At 40.4% G+C, this 22732-nt stretch overlaps 1 protein-coding gene across 3 annotated transcripts in view; it reads left to right on the forward strand.

Annotated features, from left to right (window-relative positions):
* LOC129237438 (protein gone early) overlaps positions 1 to 22732 on the forward strand; it is a 162481-nt gene that overhangs the window by 44445 nt on the left and 95304 nt on the right. For 2 of the 3 annotated variants that reach the window (XM_054872195.1, XM_054872196.1), the window contains exons 2-4: positions 3884 to 4284; positions 4456 to 4806; positions 4879 to 5040. In XM_054872195.1, the coding sequence (XP_054728170.1) occupies positions 4008 to 4284; positions 4456 to 4806; positions 4879 to 5040 (790 nt within the window). In that variant the 5' untranslated portion in view covers positions 3884 to 4007. The remainder of the gene's footprint in view (positions 1 to 3883; positions 4285 to 4455; positions 4807 to 4878; positions 5041 to 22732) is intronic. The other variant, XM_054872197.1, reaches the window with a different exon arrangement.

Raw genomic sequence — 22732 nt, forward strand, 5'->3', positions numbered from 1 at the left:
AAAAATAAATAAGAAAAGGCCAACGGAATTGCTCAACTTCTCAAGGGAGAACATCTCGAAGGTCGTGGCTTGTGTCACCGGTCATTGGCTATTAAATAGTCATTGGCTTCTAGGCTAGGAGTATTTTCTCATGAACACTGCAAAAGTTGTAGAGACAAGGAAGAAACAGTAGAAAATTTCCTCTGTAATTGTCCAGCCTTAGTTAAAAGTAGAGCAGGATTGTTAGGAAAATGCGAGTTTGACTCTCTTACGGAATTATCCGGTGTTGGGATAAAACTTATCCTACGCTTCATAAGAGCGTATAAACGGTGATGAAAACCATGATGAATAAATACTGAGGTTCCCGTGTTACACAGTAGTACCACAATGGATCTGCATGGTTTAAGCGAGTTGACTATTTTAAACCGATTGCCACAAAAACCCAATCTAACCTTCAATTGATCTTTTGCTCGCCAAGTTTGGTAATCTTGTTATCAGCCATCTCGGCGATGTGAATAGGCCATCTTGGAGCTGCGATTTCACGCGTTCGATTTCTTTGTGGAGAGCCGTGAAGGCCCAATATTTCGCTAAGAATCCATTAACGATGGAGGCCTTTGAGGCGAATATCAATGAAGTTATTTATGAGAAAGCGCTAGAAATCGTTGGAAAACTGGGTTAGCAGGTTGCCCCACTGCCGAGCCCGCCGAAATCGTGTTACGTACATAATGGGAATGCTTACTCTTTTGAATAAACTTTATTATTATTGTTTCATTAATTTTTTGAATTTTTCAAAATAAACCATCAATGGACCACCTTGTACATACATACATATATGCGCTTGGTAGTCCAACTTGCAGCCAAATTTTCATTTTAGGCACGATTATATGTAATTGCCACTCGCATTCAAGGTCACTGCTAAACTTAATTCGTAAACATATGTATGTATGTGTGCATGAATGTATGTATGCACATATTTTCATATCTATATATTGACATTTAAAAAATATTTATCCAGATGATGCGTGAGGAGGTTTGATGCGTTTGTAATGAATTCTTAATTTGTTGTTTAATTATCCACCTCTTTACAGCTTTATTTATATGTATCATATGTATCATATGTATGCACATATTTGCTTGTGTGCGTGCGTGTGGCTTGCAAGAATTAATGATATTTTAATTGCAAGCTGCAAGCTGCGTTTGTTGTTCCGTTGCTTTGAAAGATTGCTCCCTTAAGCAGAAAACGAAAATCAAAACAAATTTAAAAAATATAAACACTAACTTGCTGCTTGTGCTGATTTTGGTGTTGTTGGTTTTGATGTTTGCTTTTTCAATTCAATTTCCTCTTGTTTATGCTATTTGATATCTAACCTCTTTAGCTGAGATTGGCGGTCATTGATATGCCGATAATAGTTTATTGGAGAGCGATAGGTTTATAAAATAAAGGGTGTTAGCAATTAACTGTGAAATGAAATATATATTGTGATTACCCTAAGTTAAAAAAGTAGCGGGAAGGTCATGTTGACTGTTTTCTTCGATTACCAAGGCGTAGTGCACCATTCGTACCTTCCATCGGGCCAGACAATCAATAAAGAATATTATTTATCCGTTTTGAAGGGTTTGAGAGGTGCTGCACGTTGCAAGCGGTCGGAAATGTGGGCAACTAATTCTTGGATTTTGCATGATGATAACGCGCCATCGCACCGAGCCCAAATTGTGTTGGATTATTTGACCAAACACCAAGTAAATGCAATCTTGCAATTACTATATTCACCTGATATGGCCCCGCGCGTCTTCTTTTTTTTTAACAATGGTCAAAAAGATAATTCTGAGGGGAACTTCGGCTGTTACGTCACTTTGGAGATTCAGCCGAACTCTGCACGATTTTCTCGTCCAACCAGTCGCTGCTCAGATGGCAACGAGGTATCATTGGTTGATTTTTTTCGTATATCACCAACATAATCTCAGTTTGATAGTGAACACATCTTAAGTCACGTCAGCCCATCAGCTGATTCTGCCAAATTCGCTCAGAGCCGAATAACGGTTTGCTAAGAGCACCTTTAAACATCTTTTTACCCTGTATAAAAATGATATCACGTGTTTTTCATTTGCATCATTTGTTTATTTATTGGGAAGGAGATGGAGTTCCCGACCACTTCGGTTGGAGTTGTCCATTTTGTCATGCTGACTTTACCTTAAGATGCACGCCTTCATTGACTTCTTTGGTATTTGGTACAACGTAACCCAAGTACTGGAAACCTCGGGCCATTTCCTTAATGTGACTTAATCTTATGTATTGGGTAGGGGAATAAGTTTGTATCGTTTTTACCGAAGACTTTTATTTAAACAAAAAACAATAATTATATCAATAAGTTAATCAATTAGATATTCGCCGTTGCTGTTTACAACCTCTTTCCACCTCTCGACCAATTTGTTGATGCCGTTCCGCCAAAAATAGCCTGGACTGATGTCACTCAAGTTGGTGGGCCAGTTTTTAAGGACACTTTGTTAGCGAAGGTAACGCCCTTCATATGGTTTGACAGGTAGCGGAAAAAATGGTAATCAGTCGGTGCAAGGTCTGGAGAATACGGCGGATGCTGAAGGACTTCCCATTCGAGCTCTTGCAGTGCGGCTTTGACGACTTGTGCAACATGTGGTATGGAGTTGTCGTGAAGGAGTACGGTTTGACCGTGTTCATTAGGTCTTTTCAGTCGAATAACCTCTTTAACGTGTAGCTGAGCAATGTAGAGCTCCTTATTGACCGTGGCATTCTTTTCAAATATTTGTTTGTGCACCATGCCTTCCCAGTGCCACCAAACACATATCATGATTTTCTTTGGATGAATATCCGGCTTGACACTCGGCTTTGGTGTATCTCCTGGACCCAGCCACTCCTTTCTTTGCTTCATATTGATGTGTAGACACAATTCCTCATCTCCCGTGATGGTTCGGTACAAAAAGCGATGTTTATGACCGCAAGTTGCTCGATGCCGGGCGAGATGCTGAAAAGCATATTGGAAGGCGAATTTCTTTGTTTTTTTCGTTGTGATCGTGAGGGACCCAGGCTCTAAATTTTTGATAAATCCAATTGAATGAAAGTGATTGGGAATCGCTTTATGATCGCAGATAATTTGTTCCGCAAATAATATCAGTATGAAATGTATGACCGACCCCCACTAACTTTGGACGGCCGATCCATCCATGCCAGTGGCACACCCCCTGGAACTCCCCTGGGGGGTTCCCCATACAATCATTTCAAAATATCACCATTTTTGGCAAACTGAAAAGTTCGACCCAAATTGGGGGACATCAGAATTCTTTTTAGAGGTATGGTTCCTTCGGCAAAGCTTCTTATTTTGATCCCTAGAATGTGATTTTCACAGAGCAATGGGCGATTTTTTTGCCTCCCCACAAATCGACCCGGCCTAATACTCACCCTTTGACAAACAGCAAATAAATCGTTGTAAAATAAAAGAAAATATAAAAACGCTATGAACTTATTCCCCAACCCAATATATTCCCTCCAGAAGAGCACCCAATAGGCTCTTAAACCAGAATAGAGAGGGCTCAAGAACTCTCACTGCAATGCAGGCTTCTTTATCTTCTTTAGTAGAACCAAGCGCCTGCCGTTTTTGCGAACTGAATCATGATACACTCCAGATCACATTCTCTGGGAGGTGCAGTTCTCGCAAGACGGAGGCGCGCACACTTAAATGGTGCGGCTCTGAGTCCATTAGTAATATGGAACAAAAAGCCTATGGAGGCACTTAAATTCATCAAAATCCTCCAGTTATAGGGTTGCGGTCAAGTGCAGAAGTCGCACTGCATTATGACCCAATAATAATAATTGTAATGTTATGTATGTACGTACGTATAATATAAGTATGGAATTTTTCTATTATTACAGATATCGTACAATCACCTTCTTTGTGATCGAGAATCCAGCATGTTGAATATTTAGCACAGTTCTACAACTTAGTGAGTACCCTTAAACTGCCAAAAACTTGCCACTATACGCCACAACAATCAGAATGTCAATCAACCAGGGAAAGTACAAGCCTAGCATCTGCGCTATAGACGAGGTTGACGATCGCTGTCTCAAAAATGATGATCTCCAAAAACAACAAATCGAGGGTAGTGAAACAGCGCCCTTGACCACCAATCAACAGAAATTACACATCGAGCCCAGCAGTCATGTGGGGAAGGACGTGGAATCACAGATCGATGATAATATTGGTGGCAATGGTAATAGCAAAGCGGATGGTGTAACTGGCGGCACTGGCAATGCAGCTGCCAATGGCTTTCGTGGTGAGTGTTTGCCTAGTAGCGTAGTCGTCATTGATTCATACCTACATACACACTTACATGTATCTGCGCATGCATTTACGTGCATTATCACCTTCAAATCATGCATTAATTCATATTTCATATTCTTCATTTCTCTTTCTTATAATCGCTTTCTCCTGCGCCTCGTTAAAGCTTTGCTACTTCCAGGTCGCCTCTCGTTAGACGCGCTGATGCAGTTGTCACGCAAACGTCGTATTCTCTACATAACGACGGTTTGCTTTTGCGCCTTACTTTTAGTCATAATTGTCATGATGATCGCCTTCTGGCCGGAGGTGCCATTCTACTTTCGCGCCGAACTGTGTCTGGAGAAGGAATGTGTACAGACCAGTCAACAGCTGCTCTTATGGGCCAATGTATCCAAAAATCCCTGTCATGATACCTACGAATGGGCGTGCGGTAATTTCGCGCGTGAATATGCCGAGAATGATTACTATGTAATGAAGCGCGGTGAATGGAACTATAAGACCTATAATGAATATGAAGGTAAGGCGTGCACTGTTATTGCGGTTCTGTGGTTTTTTATTTTTTCGTTTTCTTTGCCATGTCGCATTAAAGAACTGAATGAGCTGAACCGTTTCATATCGATGCTGCCATCATCGGGTGCAGCTTCCACAGTGGAGTCGTTGATTTCGAGCTTATATCGATCGTGTCGTGAAATCGATACACTCGATAAGAGTCAATCGGATTTGTTGCTAAAGAAGGCGATCAAATCAGTGGGTGAGTCAATGGAAATACTATATTACAGATTGAAAGAATGCTATTGAAAGTTTTTGCCAGGTTATTTGATATAACTGTAATTTGTAGAATTAAGTCAACTGAAAAGTGATATTGTGTAGAAAGTAAAAAGTCATGAGGAATGTGCGAGTTGGTATTGCATACTTATACATGTTTATGTATGTATGTATTTGCATATAGTGCATATTTAGAGTGTTCGCTTTGCTCACGAATTGAGTTGGCTTTTTTTTATTGGCTTTTCTACTTTCTAAGATTGCCTTGAAGGAAGTGGTAAATTCTTACTATTTTGTTGTGGGAATGCTGCCGGAGTGGAGTGGCAGTTCTTTACAAGTTATAAATGCGAGGCGTACATTTCTGCTCACATATAGGGTTTTCCAAACAGAGGTGTTATTTTGATATTCAAAGAAAAATGCTATTTTTTAATATAATTGATCGGATGTTTATTTCATTATAAAGAGGAAAGTATGCCGTTAATAGTGGAAAATAACATCAGGCAAATGACCACAGGACCACACTTACAGGACAATATCCTTTTCATGTAATTTTCCATAACCGAATGTCAAAGTGGCTGCCCTATGTCCTCGATAGCCTCACGAATTCCATCTTTGAGGTCTTGAATCGACCCTGGGCTGTTGGCGTAGACCTTCTCTTTCACGTGGCCCCAAAGAAGAAAGTCACAAGGTGTTACATCACAAGATCTCGGTGGCCATTTGTGATCACCTCTTCGAGAGATAACATGGTCCGGAAAGATCAATGGTTTCGGGGCACATAGCGCCTTCTTGTTTAAAATAAACGTTGTCCAGATCAATACCACCCAATTTCGGCCATAAAAAATCGTTAATCATCTCTTGATAGTATAATCATCTCTGGATAAGTAGGAGTTTAACCTACTTGAATATCCAAAACGTAATCGTGCCAGCCATATCTGTGCGTTTCACGAGGCAGCTGAAGCTCTTCGTCTGCAATAGGTGGTGGTTGGACTCCGATAACGGCAGTTTAGGAAGGTGGTAAGGGTCTTCCGATGAATGTTGTTCAATGGCTGTGTTGTGTTTTATCCTGAATCTTATTGGGAGGTGGTTTAGGCTCTAACAAATATCTGCAGGGGCTTCGAATGAAAAGTCAAATGGTGGAAAATGCTTTTCCTAACAGCGGTCGTCCCTCTGCAGGCAATGGCAAATCTCCGAGTGTATTTCTGTGATGAAAAATGCTTCTCACAAAAAACCATATGCCGTTCGGAGGCGGCATAAAACTGTAGGCCCCTCTATTTGTTGAACAACATCAAGACGCGCACCACAAATCTTCCTATTTCGGACTCGGCCAAAAATTCAAAAGGGTATAAGCGCTAATTATTGGGTATTTGAATAAGTTTCCGCCCTCGTAAAAGAGGTGTCGCTGCTGATACTATTTTTGTGTTCGCTCTAGTAATATGCTGATGATTTAAAGGTATATATGTGAGGTCTCGATCGCGTTAGTTGACATTCGATTGAGGCGTAAAGATCTTTTTTACCTGACGTCAAAAATGTCTACGTTCGTCCCGAGAAAACAGCACTCTCAGGAAGTCATACTTCATTATTACCTTTTAAACAAAAGTGCAGCTGAAATGTGTCGTGTATTGATCAATATTTACGGTACTCACGCTCACCCAAATACAACTTGTAAATAGTGGTTTCGACGCTTCCAAAGTGGAAATTTCGACGTGAGTGATAAAGATCACGAAGATTCGAAGATATTCAAGTACACCACTCTTTTCAAGTTGTATTTGATGGAGTGTGATTGCTGTAAATTTTGATCAATATACAACACGCTTCAGCTGCACTTTTCTTTAAAAGGTAATGTAAAGGAATGACTTCCTGCAAATGCTGTTTACGCTTCAAACGAATGTCAACTACTGCGATCGAGACCTCACATTTACACCTTCAAATCAGCAGCATATTACTAGAGCGAATACAAAAATTATATCAGCAGTGAGACCTCTTCTAGAGGTCTCTTCGAGAACGTTTTTTTTAAATTTAATCAAAAGAAATAATCTCAGTTTAATTAAAAAAATAAATCTTTATTTCGTTACAGTAAGGTTTTTACATACAAATACAAATGTTTGTAGATTGTTTTTCAAGTTTCGTGTTGCAAATTCAAATTCGCTCAACAAAAATTATTGGAAAAATGCTCAATTGTCTACTTTTACACTCGTGTGGAAGGTGGCAGATAAGTGGGAGATTTTGCACCGCTCGAGCCGCTTTGGCCAACACCAAAGCTTGAGCTGGAAGCACCAACCAAGCTACCACCACTAATACCACCAATGCCAGTACCACTTCCCGAAGCATAGCTGCTACCACCAACACCACCTCCGATTCCACCACTAGCTCCCCGACTGCCAGCATCACCAAGACCACCAGCGCCGCCATCCAGTATGCCAACAACCGATTGTTGTTGTCCAATACCGCCGTCGGCGTGCTCGGATGTGCCTTCGATTTTGTCGTATTCGGCTGTAGGCAAAATGGAATGAAGTAAAATTTCACAATTTCCTTGAAATATTAATCGAATTTTGTTATTTTACCTTGAATTTGTTGTTGTGCATGATGCGCTTCCTCTTCGGTCTTGTATTTGATGAAGAATACCTCTGGTTTGGCTGGGACGGTGGGTGCGGGTGTAGCGATGTCGTTTACTTCGAGTGTAGAATCCTTCTTGGACAGCACATAAATAACGGTCTTCTCTTCCTTTGGCGCATATTCAGCTGAGAGTTTCACGTTAGCAGCACTTGAAGATGGTGCCTTTATGAAGACCACCCGATAGTTCTTTTGCGGACGTCCAATAACGAAATGTTTGCTTTGCTCTAGTGAATCGTGATCTTCCGGTGCAGAAATGGTGAGAAATTGTTTGTGCACAAGTGGTGCTTCGAAACCGCCTATTTGCTGGTGTTGTCCTCCGAAACCACTGGAACCGCCGCCACCGTGAATACCACCACCAATGCCGCTGAAACCGCCGCCTATGCCGCTACCGCTACCGAAGCTACCTGCACCGGCACTGTGGCCAAAGCTGCCACCAGTGCTACCGCTTTGGAAACCACCAACACCAGTACCGCGTCCAAAGTTGCCGCCAATACCACCGAAAATTGGACTACTGCTGCTGGCGCTGCCAAAGCTTCCGTGGCTGCTAGGGGCGCTTAAGCCACCTAGTCCACCAAGTCCGCTGAGTCCACCAACGAAACCGGCACCGCTTTGGTAACTGCTGCCCGACGAGCTACTGCCCGAGATGCCAGTGCCATAATTGTATCCTTGTGGTTTGGCATGAGCGACTGCGGCCAAAGCGCAACAAAATACCTGAGTGAGGAAGGAAAAGTTCGCAAATAGTTAGTGTGTTTTGTTTTTGTGTTGTAATCCTTTTGTGCGTGTATCATTTAATAAATTACCAAAAATAGACGCATTTCCTGACGAATTGTTTGTTTAGCTTCACCGACGAATTCCTACGGTTAGTTGTTCGAATTGGAACTGATGTCTTTGGTTCAGCTGATTGCAGTTTTTATAGTTTAAGATTACGCAGATGTCTTACTGGCTCATCAGTGTGATTTAACTACTACGCCAGCGATCCATCGATAATAAACCAACTAAAATAAATAAAAATATAATTAAAACTTAATAACTATTTTTTATATAAATTTCAATTTTTTTCTCACTAATGCCAGTTTGTTTTTGTTGGCAACTCGAATTTCTTTCTGATTAATTGGTGCTTAATGATGAGTAGTGACGAGCCGTTGGCGCGCATGCTCATTCAATGGCTGAGCTTATCTTGTCAAAAGCCAAACAAATACACACGAAGGTACATTAATACATACTGGCATATCTGTTGTTTCACAAACTTTCAGTTTTAATATTTTTCTTAATCACACTTCCGTAACATCTCCTCGCTATTGTCGCTGATCTTGAGCTTAAGTTTGTGTGATTGATGCCTTCAAATAACTTTGGGCTATTTGTGTTTTCTTTGAAAATTTGCTTGTGCGCGCTTAACGGTATTGCATTGGCTGCAAATTTCTATAGGTGCAGAAGATTTGACTATTTAATTGTTGAAAACTAATTAATTCTACGTCAAATCTCCTCGCCTACAGAAGCACGCAGTCCACAATCCACAAACGCTGGTAACGTATGCGACTTAATGCGCTATACAATGCAGAAACCAGGGGAGGAGTGAGTCTGATAGCTCAATGTTTAATCAGTTGTCGCAGCAATAAATACAAACATAAATCAAACGCCTTCGACGTAACGCATTGCGTTTATCCCAATCCATTGCCGTGTTTGAAACGAATCGCCCTTTTCAATATGCAAATATGACATTGTGCCGATTCGTGAATTCACCAATTCATCATGCGCTTGAAAAACTTGAAAATCGCCAAATTCATTTGGTTGGCATCACCGGCATTGGGTATTGTAGTCAGTTTATTAGTCATTTAGAGTTGTGCTGAGACGACTCGTTTCTTTAAAAACAAAAAAAAAAGAAGAAAAATGTCTCGCTCATCGGCAATCAGTCATCGGCTCAGCTTTTGTTGTTTATAATCAACTGCATCTGCAAATCCAAATAATTAAAAAAATCTAAATTTTAGCAGGAAATCTACATCTCAAATAATTAAAAAAGAATTTAAATGAATACCGCAGAAGCTCAGCTAAATATAAATAACTGTATAAGCACTTAAGTTCTAGCTTTATTTTAAAATCAGTCTGTCATTGGTGACTGAAGTGTCGAAATATTGTTGTTAAGTTAAGGTGATGGATGACACATCTGTAGGTTATGAGACAATTTTTTTGCGGTATTTTTTCAAATCGCATTTCGTTCTTGATTCTAGAAGAAGACAATATTTCCTCAAGCTTTGACGTTTGAATATTTCCTCGGAGAATATTTGCAATAATACTCATAGACTCGAATCATTTACATAAATAGCCCGCGAGCCTACAATAGGAGGCTTCGAATGAATTTGCGAGAGACGCAGCTTCGTAGAGAATGTGCTCTAGCATTACATTGTCTAGCTCGCATACAAGTTTGTTTCCAATAATTGTTCGTTTCCTGAAATAATAAGGAAGACTACAATATTCGAGCATCTAGTGATAGTTCGTAAGTTCTCTCTATTTAGGTGTAGAAGTCTACTTGATGCTCTTCTAGCATGCAGGATTGACTGATTAGCCTGCCCTCCTTTGTCCAGTGTTTTATTTTTCTTCCTAGTCGTTAACAATATCTTTTATGCTGGTTTTGGTAAGCCAAGAGAAAAGTTGCGGTCTATGGAATTTTATAGTAGCGCTTAATTTCGCTAGACAGTCCGCATGTTCCTTAACCTACAAGGTCCGGCACTCGAAGTGTAACCAACTTCAGGCCGCTCGCGCTGTTGATGTACAGGCATCAGCTGTCTGTTAGTTGGCTAAATGACAGTCTAGAGTATAGTTTACAAGCTTGCGGAACCATTTTGCCGAGAGTAAACGCGAAAAAAGTCAATAATGGATTTCAAACGTAATAGTCCGATTGCATTATATTTGGCTGGAAAATCACAACCAACGATTGTTCGTAAGCTCGAGCACATTAAAGTTAAGAACGTTTTTGTTTATCGCACCATTACTCGTTACAATGATATTGGTAGCATCACGAAACGTCATGGAGGTGGTCATCAAATGACTGCAACGTCACGTGAAATGGTTCAAAAAGTGAAGAAGCGACTTGAGCGAACGAACTAAAAATATTTGATCGTAGCATCCGCCGCATAATGAAAGATGATCTCAAATTCAAGCCTTACAAGATCCAAAAGCCTCATGATCTCACACCAAAGCAGCAACAAGTCACACTTGAGCGAGCGAAGGAGTTGCTTCGCTTGGCCGAAAGCGGTAAATTTCTGAATATTGAGTTTTCTGACGAGAAATTTTTTCAAATTGAGAAATATATATATATAAAGGGTTTATTTGACCGACCGTTCATGCGAGAATTTGAGTCATCGATTGGCCACCAGGAAGCAGCACCCGCCACAAGTAATGGGTTGGGCCGCTGTAACTGCAGATGGGCGCTCTCCAATCATTTTCATTAAGCTTGGCGTCCAGGTAAATGCGAAATATTATCGGGAAAATATTCTGGAGGTTGCTTGGAAATCGTGGGCAGACAAACATTTCGGTGGCACACCATTGACGTTTCAACAGGACTCGGCACCGTCTCATAAAGCTGGAGTGAACCAAGAATGGCTAAAAAACAACGTTCCGAACTTCATAACGTCCACACAATGGGTCTCGAATTCACCAGACGCGAATCCGATGGATTATTCTCTTTGGGCCATTTTGGAGAGCAAAGTTCGAACTAAACGATTCACCAGTCTCGAGGCGCTAAAAAAAAGACATTGTGCGCGAGTGAGCCAAAATACAGGCAAGTCACATTCGGGCAGCTTTGCGATTCGTTTCTGGTTCATCTCAAGGCCATAGTGAAGGCAAAAGGTGGTTATATCGAGCAAAAGTAAATTGGTTCTTAATTTTGTATTATTTTCACACAGTTTTTACTTTAAATTGAATAAAAGTAATTTTCCAAACTAAATTTATGGGATTTTTAATTGGTTACACTTCAAGTGCCGGACCCTTTAGTATTATCAGATTTTTTTCCGCGAAGACATGTGGTGATTTCACATGATTTCACATGATTTCACGTGATACTCATATGACTACCTTGCACAAAGTGGGGCAGAAGCGTGTTACCAAAACGGTTAAGTTCCATTTTGAATTGCTGTAATAGATTTGAAGTTTGTGGAACTTTAAGACAGTTTGGACACCACTGCAAACATGTAAATAGTGTCCACTTTGACTTGGAAGTGAAGCGCCTTCCTATTACTCTCTAGACTCTAGATCCCAGTAGTGTGTAATTCCTAGACGGTAACTTTGTTTTATGTCATCTTTGACATTTGGAAAGTACACAGATGTACTTGTGTGAAAATTATTGAAACTTATTATGAAAATGGTCGATCTTTAAGAACAGAAAAGCTTCTCAGATCTGTATTCCACTGGTGCCAGCCGACCAGACGGGCGTATCATAATGCAGAAGCAGACGCCCAAAATTTTGGGATTGGTAACGGTCGTTATTGGTGTATCATCGACTTACACTTTTAGCTGTAGTATAACCTCCTTCGTTCAGATGGCCCTCCTGCTCAATGTACGAAGTCTTTCGCAGCCAGAGTTAAAAGACGCCTTCTTGATTTCATATTTCTGTATTAAAATAAATTAAAATACATATATAGTTATAGTTTAAGTACTGGTACGATTGATTGAATACATACTTCTGAAGCCTGCTTGGTATGCAAAGCGTGCCGGGTGTGTCTGGTTAGGTAGTCAGCCAAATATGGTATGGTATGCCAACTCCGCTGTAGCCGAATGGGTTGGTGCGTGATTACCATTCGGAATTCACAGAGAGATCGTTGGTTCGAATCTCGGAGCTCTGCCAAACACCCAAAAAAAGGGTGTACGCGCCAATTATATTATATATATACATTTATATAAAGCAAACATTTTAAGTTTGTCTAGCAAAGCGGAAAGGGCTGGAACCAATTGAAGCGCATTGCCAAAAATGGCACAAGATAGTGCGCAGGCTGATGCCCCATGACCCACGAGGAATTAAGGACCTGAAGAAGAAGAAATAAAAAAAGGGTAAACATAAGAAAAGAGTGTTCGACTATTTTAGAGAGTGTAGAATTTGAAAATTATGACTAGGCTTAGTATGTAAGTAAATTAAGATTTATGTATGTACTATATATCACTTATGGGGAATGAGACATTCAACTACTGCAATGTGGAAGGCTTCTTTACACACAAGCAGAGTTTTACAGTCATCTGTCTGCTTCACATTTTTTGCTCTTATGTACATGAAAAATTAAAAAAAAAAACATATAATTTTTAATGGGACCCGGCGGTCTAGAGATTTTTGAAAAAATCGATTTTTTTGTTTTTCGATATTTCGAAAGTAATGTATCTTAAGAATATACTGTGAAATTTTCATGCGGAAATTCCTACTATTATAGCTTTTACAGCCCATTAACTAGGTAGAGAGCGGTTCACGCGCTCCTGTACCTCAAACTTTAAACTTATTTATCTCTAAACGACTTTTTCCGGCCTGGTGTTGTCAAGAAAACATAAACTATTTAACCGAATCGTCTGAAATTTTAATATGTTGTTCGGCCGTACTAGAATCATATTATTATTTCAATTTTTTCGTATATTTTTTTATTAAAAAACTGGAAAAAAACGATTTTTAGGGTGTCACCGCGCCATTTTGTCAATTTTTTTTTATTCTAGCACATAGGGACAGAGCTACAGTCATACTGATTATAAAGTTTTTTGGGTTTTTGTGTTCCAGACAAATAGAAGAGCCAAAATGGACAACACCGTTCAGGTCCAATTTTTCAGGAGGGTCAACTTCAGCGCCATTTTTTAAATTATTAAAATTAAAAACATAGTACTTGCAATTCAGGGGTTATCCATATAGTATTTTTTTAAACATCTATTATTTTGATAGTGACAGTTTTTTACGCTGGAAATTTTACAGTCAGTAACAAATCGCCTTGAGGTAGAGCCAGAAACCGTCGTGAAGGTCTTTGACAACTGGGTGAACAGGACGCGTTACAACGAAGCCAGCCGAGGCAGCCACATGAATAAAATATAAATATAAAATTGGCTTACCCCCTATTTGGGTATTTGGCCGATGTTTTCCACAATTGGAGAGACTCACAGTTTTACGCCGCCTTTGAACGGCAGATGGTTTTGATTAGGATCTCTCTTTCATTGCAGAAATACACTTGGAGGTTTTCCATTGCCTACCGAGGGGCGACCGCTTTTAGATACAACTTTTTCTATCATTAGTAATTCGTGTCTCAGGTTTTGAATCTGTACATTTCCGAATAGTAATCACGCGGCTAAGGCGGCCACCATAAATAATAGGAATGTTTGAACTTTCACATAAACCAATAATATATTCACAAAATTTGATCCTTTTAATTCTTTTAAATTTAAATAATAAACCATTCTTTGGACCACCCTGTACAGTTGATTTGAGTCGCTAAGCAATGCTAAATAAAATAATATCTCCGCTCTCCTCCCAGATGGCTATATTTCGCGAACTTTTCAACAAGGGAAGGTCATTCGCAACTGTTCGAATTTAATTCAACTTTGAACTCACCTATATCAGGCGGACTCCTTTTTTCCGCTAGAAGCAAAAGAAGCAAAGTGTCAAGGAATAAAATAATGAAGAAATTAATACATTAACACAAATAAACTTCGGCTTCAATAACTCATCATTGGTTTTATCAACTTAATCAGTCATGTTTCGCTGATACACACAACTACACCTTTTAACTAAAAAAAGTTGAAAACTAAAAGCCGTTGAAACGTCTCAACTGCTCAATGCGAACTGTCTGCCTGTGGTGTAGTGAACGAGTTAAGTTCGACAATTCTCTTAAACTGGAGCAACTCGAAACTAGTCTAATAAAATCCAACTTACTTTGAGTGAGATAATAAAATATGTTAACTTGCAAGAGTGATCGATTTTTTAATTTTTTAAGAAGTCGAATTTTCATTGTAGAAGACAGGCAATTAATCTTCAAATACAAAGACGCTCAAATATGCTTGCAACTGAATATATTAAGGGTCGACTATTGGCGTTTTTTTTTTTGTTAACTGATTAAACATGAAATATATTGTATCTTACGATTAAGTGTGCAATATAATAATTACATTAAATCATATACAGTCAGCCCAAATTTGAGTCTCTTTTCTGAAGGTTTCGCCTCTTATTTCAGAAATAAGTAAAGCAATCTATATTGCTCCGTGTAGATAAACTTACGTCGCCAAGACGACTGATTATCGAATTCGGTGGGCGAAAGATTGCTTGCTGGGCGACATGTGTGGTACACAGGGCCACCTTGTAGATATCATACCAGGGCTCTTTCATATGTAAGCATTCTGTGGGTTTTGGAAAAAAATGTTTAGCATCACTCTCTAACAATGCAAATAATGGGCCGACAACGCCGCTGGTCTAAGAACTACGTTCATTGATTAACAGACTATATGACTATGACAAACCATGTTTTTAATCGTAGGTTTGAAATCATATTCACACGATGAATGGGAACTGGAAGGACCTTGAGTCGATCCCCGAAGTATCGAATGGTTCACAGACGGTTCGAAAACAAATATTGGATTTGGTGCGGGAATCTATCATCCAAACACTTTAAATCTCCGAACCAATAGGCAAATGGCCTAGCGTCTTTCAGGCTGAAATTAAAGAACTTTCAGTCTGTGCGAGCATAAATCAATAGTGTGCACAAATAGCTTTTTCTCGGACAGTCAAGCTGCATAAAAAGAAAATTCTTCTTCTTCACTCTGGAATAAAAGGTAATGAAATTGCTGATTAACTCGTTAGGGCGGAGTCAGCAGCCGTGTGGATTATTTGTGGATTACGAACGGTGACAAATTTGCGGTTATGTTAGCCGCTTTATGCTGCTGACGAAGTTCATCAGATTTTTGATATCAAGCCCTGCTATATCAGCAGGTGTAGGAAAGAACTGAGAACCAAAATTCGTTAATCTTAGTCCTGCGAGAGCGGGGCAGCTAAGGAGAAGGTGCTGAGATGATTCCATAGTTGGCGCAAAAAGGACTCGAAGTAATTCCGAGCCTCAAAACATGTATACCTCGCGGATAGTGCCCCGTGAGGACGTTCACGAAATTTGAGAGCTGATATTTTGTCATCCTCAGAATATTCCTTGAACGCCTCCGATTCTCACTTGGCCAGAAGGATTTCGTGACCTTACAAGTTTGTGTGCTTACTCAGTGCTCGCGAAGCCCATCGTTCCAGGAGTAGAGCGCAGTTTGTCAGGGGATCCCGATCCTCTCCTTTCGCGGGGACACTACCTCATAGGTCCCTTGTCTGGCCAGCAATGGTCGCTTATCTTCCCGCAATGTCACTTTGACCAGGTGCCCAGATTAGCCTTATGTCAAAGAATTCGGATGCAATCGAAAGTGAAATCAGGCATTCCCTGGTCAGTTTCAAGTGCACCATAATTGATCCCAGGGCCCTAATGGCCGCTTGTTTATCGGAGTAAATATTTTCCTTCTTAATAGTTATTGCCCAAGTGAGTAGCCAATCAGCTGCTTCTCTGATTGGGCTACCTCTGCTTGGAACACACTATAGTGATCCGGTAAACTGAATTTGATTCTGATGGGGAGCTCTTTGCAGAATACTCCTCCTCCAACCCTACTGCTCAACTTCGAGCCATCCGTGAACAGGTTCACCAAGCCCTGCCCCAGTCTACTCCTCCCTTGGAATATGGGTGGAGAAAATTCCGCTTGGACTGAGCGAGGGTACACACTGATCCGTTGTCGTGGGATGAACCCAAAGTTTCTAAGGATATATGAGTCTCCGTGACTCACTCGAGCCTGAATCTCGAACCTCTCAGCCTGATTGCGGTACGTGCAGCGGCAGTTTTGCTCACGATGTCTAAAGGTGCCACATTTAACATTACATTAAGCACTAGAGTAGGAGTAGTTCGAGGCGCCCAACTGATTCCAATGAGTGCAGACTTTTGAACTCTATCCAGTTTCTTTACCGATGTCATCCTCTCCAGTGAGTTCCAGAGAGCCAAAATACAACTCTAGGCGAGAGGTCTCATCTTTTGCCGATGGCGCACTTGCATCCATACAGGGCTATTGTTGCCTTCCTTACTCTCTCCTCAATGTCCTAATGACTTAGGTACTTGTTACCCTATCTTTGGAGTAAATGCAACCTTGACAGAGGTCATTTCGTAGGTACATAGACTTGATTTATGCAGTCTATCTTCTTCTTCTTTGGCTAGCCTTATGCTATTTATCTTTGTGCTATATCTCTAGGTCAGAAACTCCTGAGTTGTCTCTTCATTTACGCTTCTGCATCGCATTTCCAGTTTTTAAGTATTTTTCTATGTTTTTGGTGCCTGGTCCACTTTTTAACTCCTTCGTCTGCTATACTTGTCTCACTACGTGGTCCTCTAGTCTTCTCACTAAGAAAAAAGTTGTTCTGTATCTTTTCCAACAGAGTTACGCCGCGGACTCACTTCAGCAACCGCATTGCTGCCACGTGCAGTTTCTGTTCTAATTTTTTGGGGGTATATCCCAGCACTTGGAAGCGTATGGTCTGATCGTGCTTTTGTAGATTTTATCTTTTAACTTTTGTGGTATTTTCTTATTGCACATTTTTGTGCGGCTTATTCACAGCCTGTTAGATTCGAGGGCGCGTACCCACTGGCTCAGTTTTTCTTGAAGAATGGCCTTGTCGCGTGCACCAAAGATACATCGCCGGCATACAGCAGAGTTCAAGGGAGATTGGCTTGGATTTCACGCGTAAGGAAGTCCATTATGAGATTAAATAGGAGAGGGCTGAAAGCTGAACCTTTATATAGTATATATATATATATATATATATAAATTGGGGCGAGCACCGTTTTTGGGTGTTTGGCCGAGCTCCTCCTCCTATTTGTGGCGTGTGTCTTGATGTTGTTCCACAAATGGAAGGACCTACAGTTTCAAGCCGACTCCGAACGGCAGATGTTTTTATGAGGAGCTTTTTCATGGTAGAAATACACTCGGAGGTTTGCCATTGCCTGCCGAGGGGTGACCGCTATTAGAAAAAACTTTTCCTGCATTTTGGTCTTTCACCGAGATTCGAACGAACGTTCTCTCTCTGAAATCCGAATGGAAGTTACGCACCAACCCATTCGGCTACGACGACCCTATATAGTATATAGGGTGATTAATTTTGCGCCACCTTGTATATAATTGACACATAAATACGTTGTTTAGGTGTTTTGGCTGAGTTTCTCTTCAAATTATTGAGGAATGTCTACATTTTGTACACAGAAATGCAGCAACCTACAGCTTTAAGTCGTTTTTGAATGGCAAACGGTTTGGGTTTTGTTTTTTTTTTTGAGAAACCTTTTTATGACAGAAACGCACTCGGCGATGTGCCGGTGCTTGCTCAGAGGCTACAGACGGATTTTGTAAAAAATGCTAGCAGTAAATTTCAAACCAACTTAATTACAGGCACGCACCAAAGTCACGCCTACGTCGCCGTAGTACATTCAAAATTTTCGAAGAAAAATTAACTAGAAAAGAAATAAAAGAAACAATAACAAAAATTTGAACAAAAGTAGAATGCCTTGATCAGCGATTCGTGTGTTTGTTATTGTTGCAATCTGCTTGTGTGGGAATATCTAAGGGCAAGTGCCCCTAGTAACTGAGATAAAATCATTGATTGGTCAAAATGTTTGAATTAATAAGCACGCAAACACGCACATACACATACACACATACCTACATACTCGTACATAGGCATGCCATACATTGGCTGGCAGCAAGCAGCGCATGCGTCTGTGCCATTAGCTAACAGCAGCCACTTGAAATTTGTAATTTCTCGGTTAAGTCTGTAATTTATTTGTATGCAATGCAAATAGCGGCGCAATGGGCAGTAGCAGCGGCAGAAACAGCAGTGAGCGTGTGTTGTTGCGTATGAACTTGGATTGATTAAATTTGTTGGTTGTTCAATTCACTGTATTTACAATGAGAATATATTAAATGGATATGTTTGCAGATGTTTTACTTCTATCGCATGCCAGTTAGTTGGTGGCACTGCATTTGCATAAACATTGCAACACATCTGGAATGCATTAATGGCCTGAAACGACTGCATTCCAACGAGCGCCATGTTGAGCCACCTAAATAAAATCACTGGTCAGTTTTGATGCTAGGAAGGCATTCTCTGCAGTGATACGCTAGGTCACTATTTCCATATATTGTTAGCCTAATAATAAATATAAACCATAACTTGTTATTTAAAATGACTTTTTCTCTTTTTATGATATTTAAATAGTCTACTTTATTACCTACACCTTTCTGTTATTATATACAAAGTTATTTTGCGTCGTCTAACTCTTAAACTTTCCAACTCTTAACTCTTAAACTTGTATGTATTCTAATTGCATAAATGTGTTTGTTGTTGGTGCATAGACATTTTTTGTGCCCAAGTAAGAGGCCCACTTCCAAGTGGGATATCTTTTATGTTTTCTAAGTATTTTACTTTTTTTTCCTTTTTCTAAATTATTTATACTCAGTCCCATTAGATTCATACCTAACACTCGTATATGTTGTTTAGAGATATCTCGACATACGCGCCAACTGGTGGGCGTGAATAGAACTGCAGTTAGTGGTGCCGTAACCATAACCATAACCATAACCATAGCCGCAACATTACAGCTTTTGTTGATTAGTCATGCCGTAACCACAAACAGCTGGTATTGAAGTAGAATTAATGACAATATTTACATTTTGTCATAAAAAGACGGATAACTGTCCACCAAGCCAATAATTTTTCATCGTTCATTTCTAATATTCCAATTTGTATCGGAAATGTGAAAACAAATCTAATGTTTTTACAGCTGCTTACGGTTACGGAGAAAAACCAAAATTCAATAGACACATATGGCTATGGCTGTGGTTATGGGGCGGCACCTATAATTGTTTACAGTGAAGCTTGATCAGAGCCACAATAAAATGAAAATATTCATTCTTTAACATAAAATAACAAAGTTATGGGGAAGATTGGGATAATGGCCTTATTGAAAATAAAAATGAAATAACTATCTATATCTTGCTAGCAATGACGAAGCGGCAGCAGGAGTAAACAACATGAGACAGTTGTACCGCATAGTTGGCCGCCTAACCAACCAGCAGAGTAACAGTAACCAGCCGATCAGTGATCTGAATGGTGCTTTGCTGACTTCAGTAACTGACTAGCAACATTGCTCTTAGCAGTGAACTAATGGTTGCCGACCCGCAAATATCAGCGGAAATTCTTTATCCCCACATCATCGCCGTCTGAAGCAATGAAAAGCTGCCTTCGTCCTGGACAAAAGGCATCATAGTGAAGCTGCCCAAGAAAGGCGACCTGCGTGACTGCGGCAACTGGCGTGGAATAACCCTACTTAACACCATCTACAAAATTGTAGTCATACACAGCCACGATACAAAGCAGGCTCAAAGATACCGAATGCCCCTTAAGAAACGAGCAAGCTGGTTTTCGCCCTCACGGAAGCTTTGTTGACCAAGCCAACACACTCCGGATTATAAATAGTAGAACAATCAGTTGACTCTACGTGACTAGACGCTCTTCGTAGACTTTAAGACGGCGTTCGATACTACCAAACGAGACGAAATATTGCTGGCACTGAGTAGAAAGGGAGTTCCCGCCAAGATTATCTGCCTCATCAAAGCCGAAGCTCTGTCAGTGCTTCACAAAGCCGATATTAGCGATCCATTCACTATAAACGCAGGCGTAATCAAGGTTGTTCCCTGTCGCCCCTTCTCTTCGCCATCGTCCTTGATGACATCACTGACCCTGCACAAAAAAGGCATCGTATGGAGTTTCACCAGACATCTTGAGGACCTGGACTTCGCCGATGATATCAGTCTCCTCTCTCACAAACTCTCCGACATTCAAGCGAAGGCGGACAAACTAGTCGCGCTGGCACGCACTGGAGGTTAACATCGGTTAACCAAGGCTATGAGAGTTAACCACAATAACGCAAGGCAGATATTGGTTGACTGATGTCTGGTGGAATTCGTCGAAAGCTTCTGTTACTTCGGCTGGATCATCACGGCAGATGGTGGAGCAGATGAAGATGTCAACTGCAGGCTAAACAAAGCATGAGGTGAATTCGGGCGAATGCATATAGAATGGGGGAGTTCGCAAATCTCCAGGCGCACTAAACTATGAATATTTGGCTCATGCGTAAAGTCCGTTTTGTTGTACGGAAGCGAAACATGGGTGGTCTCTAACACCATCACACAGAGGCTACAATTCTGCATCAACAAATGCCTCCGCATCATCTAGAGCATATTCTGGTTGTCAGTAACGATGCACTGTGGAGATTAACAAACGAGGAACCTGTCCTTAAGCAAATCAAACGCAGAAACTGGCGATGTATAGGTCACACACTGAGAAAACCACCAGATAGCATCCCGAGGATGGCACTGGACTGGAACCCGTAAGGGAGCAGAAGTCGCGGCCGACCAAAAAACATTTGGAGAAGGTCGATGTTGCGCGAACTAGCAGATGCCGACATCTCATGGGACGGTGCAAAAGCAACACACAGAACCGAGCACGATGGAAGAGTCTTGACGAGGCCCTATGCTCCCGAGAGGAGTAAACAAGGAAAAAAATCTGTACAGATGGCTCAAACATAGACAACAAAGTAGGTGGGGAGTCTACTCCGAAAAACTGGAGATAAAGTGATCATTTCGCCTACCCGATCACTGTAGTGTATTTCAGCGGAAGTCTACGCTATTAAGGAAGGCCTTACAGCGTTAAATACCAGGAATGCCCACTAGGAATGTCTTCATTTTTCAGGCAGTCAGGTAGCAATGAAAGCGCCAGCGTCCAAAACGCACTCGTTGAAAACAGTCATAGAATGTTATAAACTCCTAAACGACTTATCCCAGTATTTCAATACACATAATTTTGGTGCCAGGTCATAGAAATATAGGAAGAAACTGTATATATATATATGAACTTCCCAGAAAAACTATTCAATCGGATAAAGCGTTGATACCCATTCCCATAACCACTTGCATTTCATTTCCATGCTAGAAGGCTGGGAGTTCCATACTACGATTATTACAGAAGCTGTTGTAATACAGAAGACGAGGAAACTATAAGACACCGCAGGATGGTTTCCATAGTGTAAGGAAGAAGTTTCAGTGGTATCACAGTGTATCTGTTTACGCCCAAACGCCCGAAAACACCCGCCCGAATCCACACGCCCGAATGTATATTTCCTCGAATTGACAGTTTCCCGAATTTTTTTGCCCGAACGTCTTCGCCCGAACCCATTTGCCCGAATCCTTTTACCCGAAAAGAAAAAAAAAATTTAAAATAATTAAGAATTAGTATACACTTGAAGTACATGCAAGAAAAGAACAAAAGAGTGCTATTCCTTTATTTATTCATAACAAATGTTGTCAAAATTCTTGTGTCAAATTCATCAGTCAGTCATTCGTTCTTAATTATTCATAAAAATGGAAGAAATTGAGGAAGTGGGACAACTTGTCGGAAAAAAATTAATAATCGGAGGATACATTTATGTCAGATCCAAACCGTCGAAAAATAATCAATTCTATTGGGACTGTCAATTGGTTCGAAGAAAAGAATGCAAAGCGCGGGCAATTACATTGCAGACAGTTTCTGAGTTAATAGTTTTAAAAGGCCCTAAAAAATCTCCTCATGAACATCCGCCCAATCAGGATACAGCGAAAGCGGAATTAGTGAAGGTTAATTTAATTTAGCATACAACATTCAAATATCCTAAATTCACACAATTCAATTTCTGTCACACCATGCCATATAATTAAAACTTGTTTACAAAATTTTGAATTTTAATTATTTATTAACATTTTTATATAAAATTTATTTTTATTTTTTCGGGCATTTTTCGGGCATTTTTCGGGAAAATTAATAAGATTCGGGTATTCGTATTCGGGCAAATTTATTCGGGTAAATTATTTTCGGGTGATTGGGTTTCGGGTGAATGTCCATTCGGGCATGTGTTTTCGGGATTTTGACCTGGAATCCAGTGTATCTACTACAAGTCTAAGTGTGC

Source organism: Anastrepha obliqua, chromosome 2 (assembly GCF_027943255.1).
Source record: "Anastrepha obliqua isolate idAnaObli1 chromosome 2, idAnaObli1_1.0, whole genome shotgun sequence".
NCBI lineage: Eukaryota > Metazoa > Arthropoda > Insecta > Diptera > Tephritidae > Anastrepha > Anastrepha obliqua.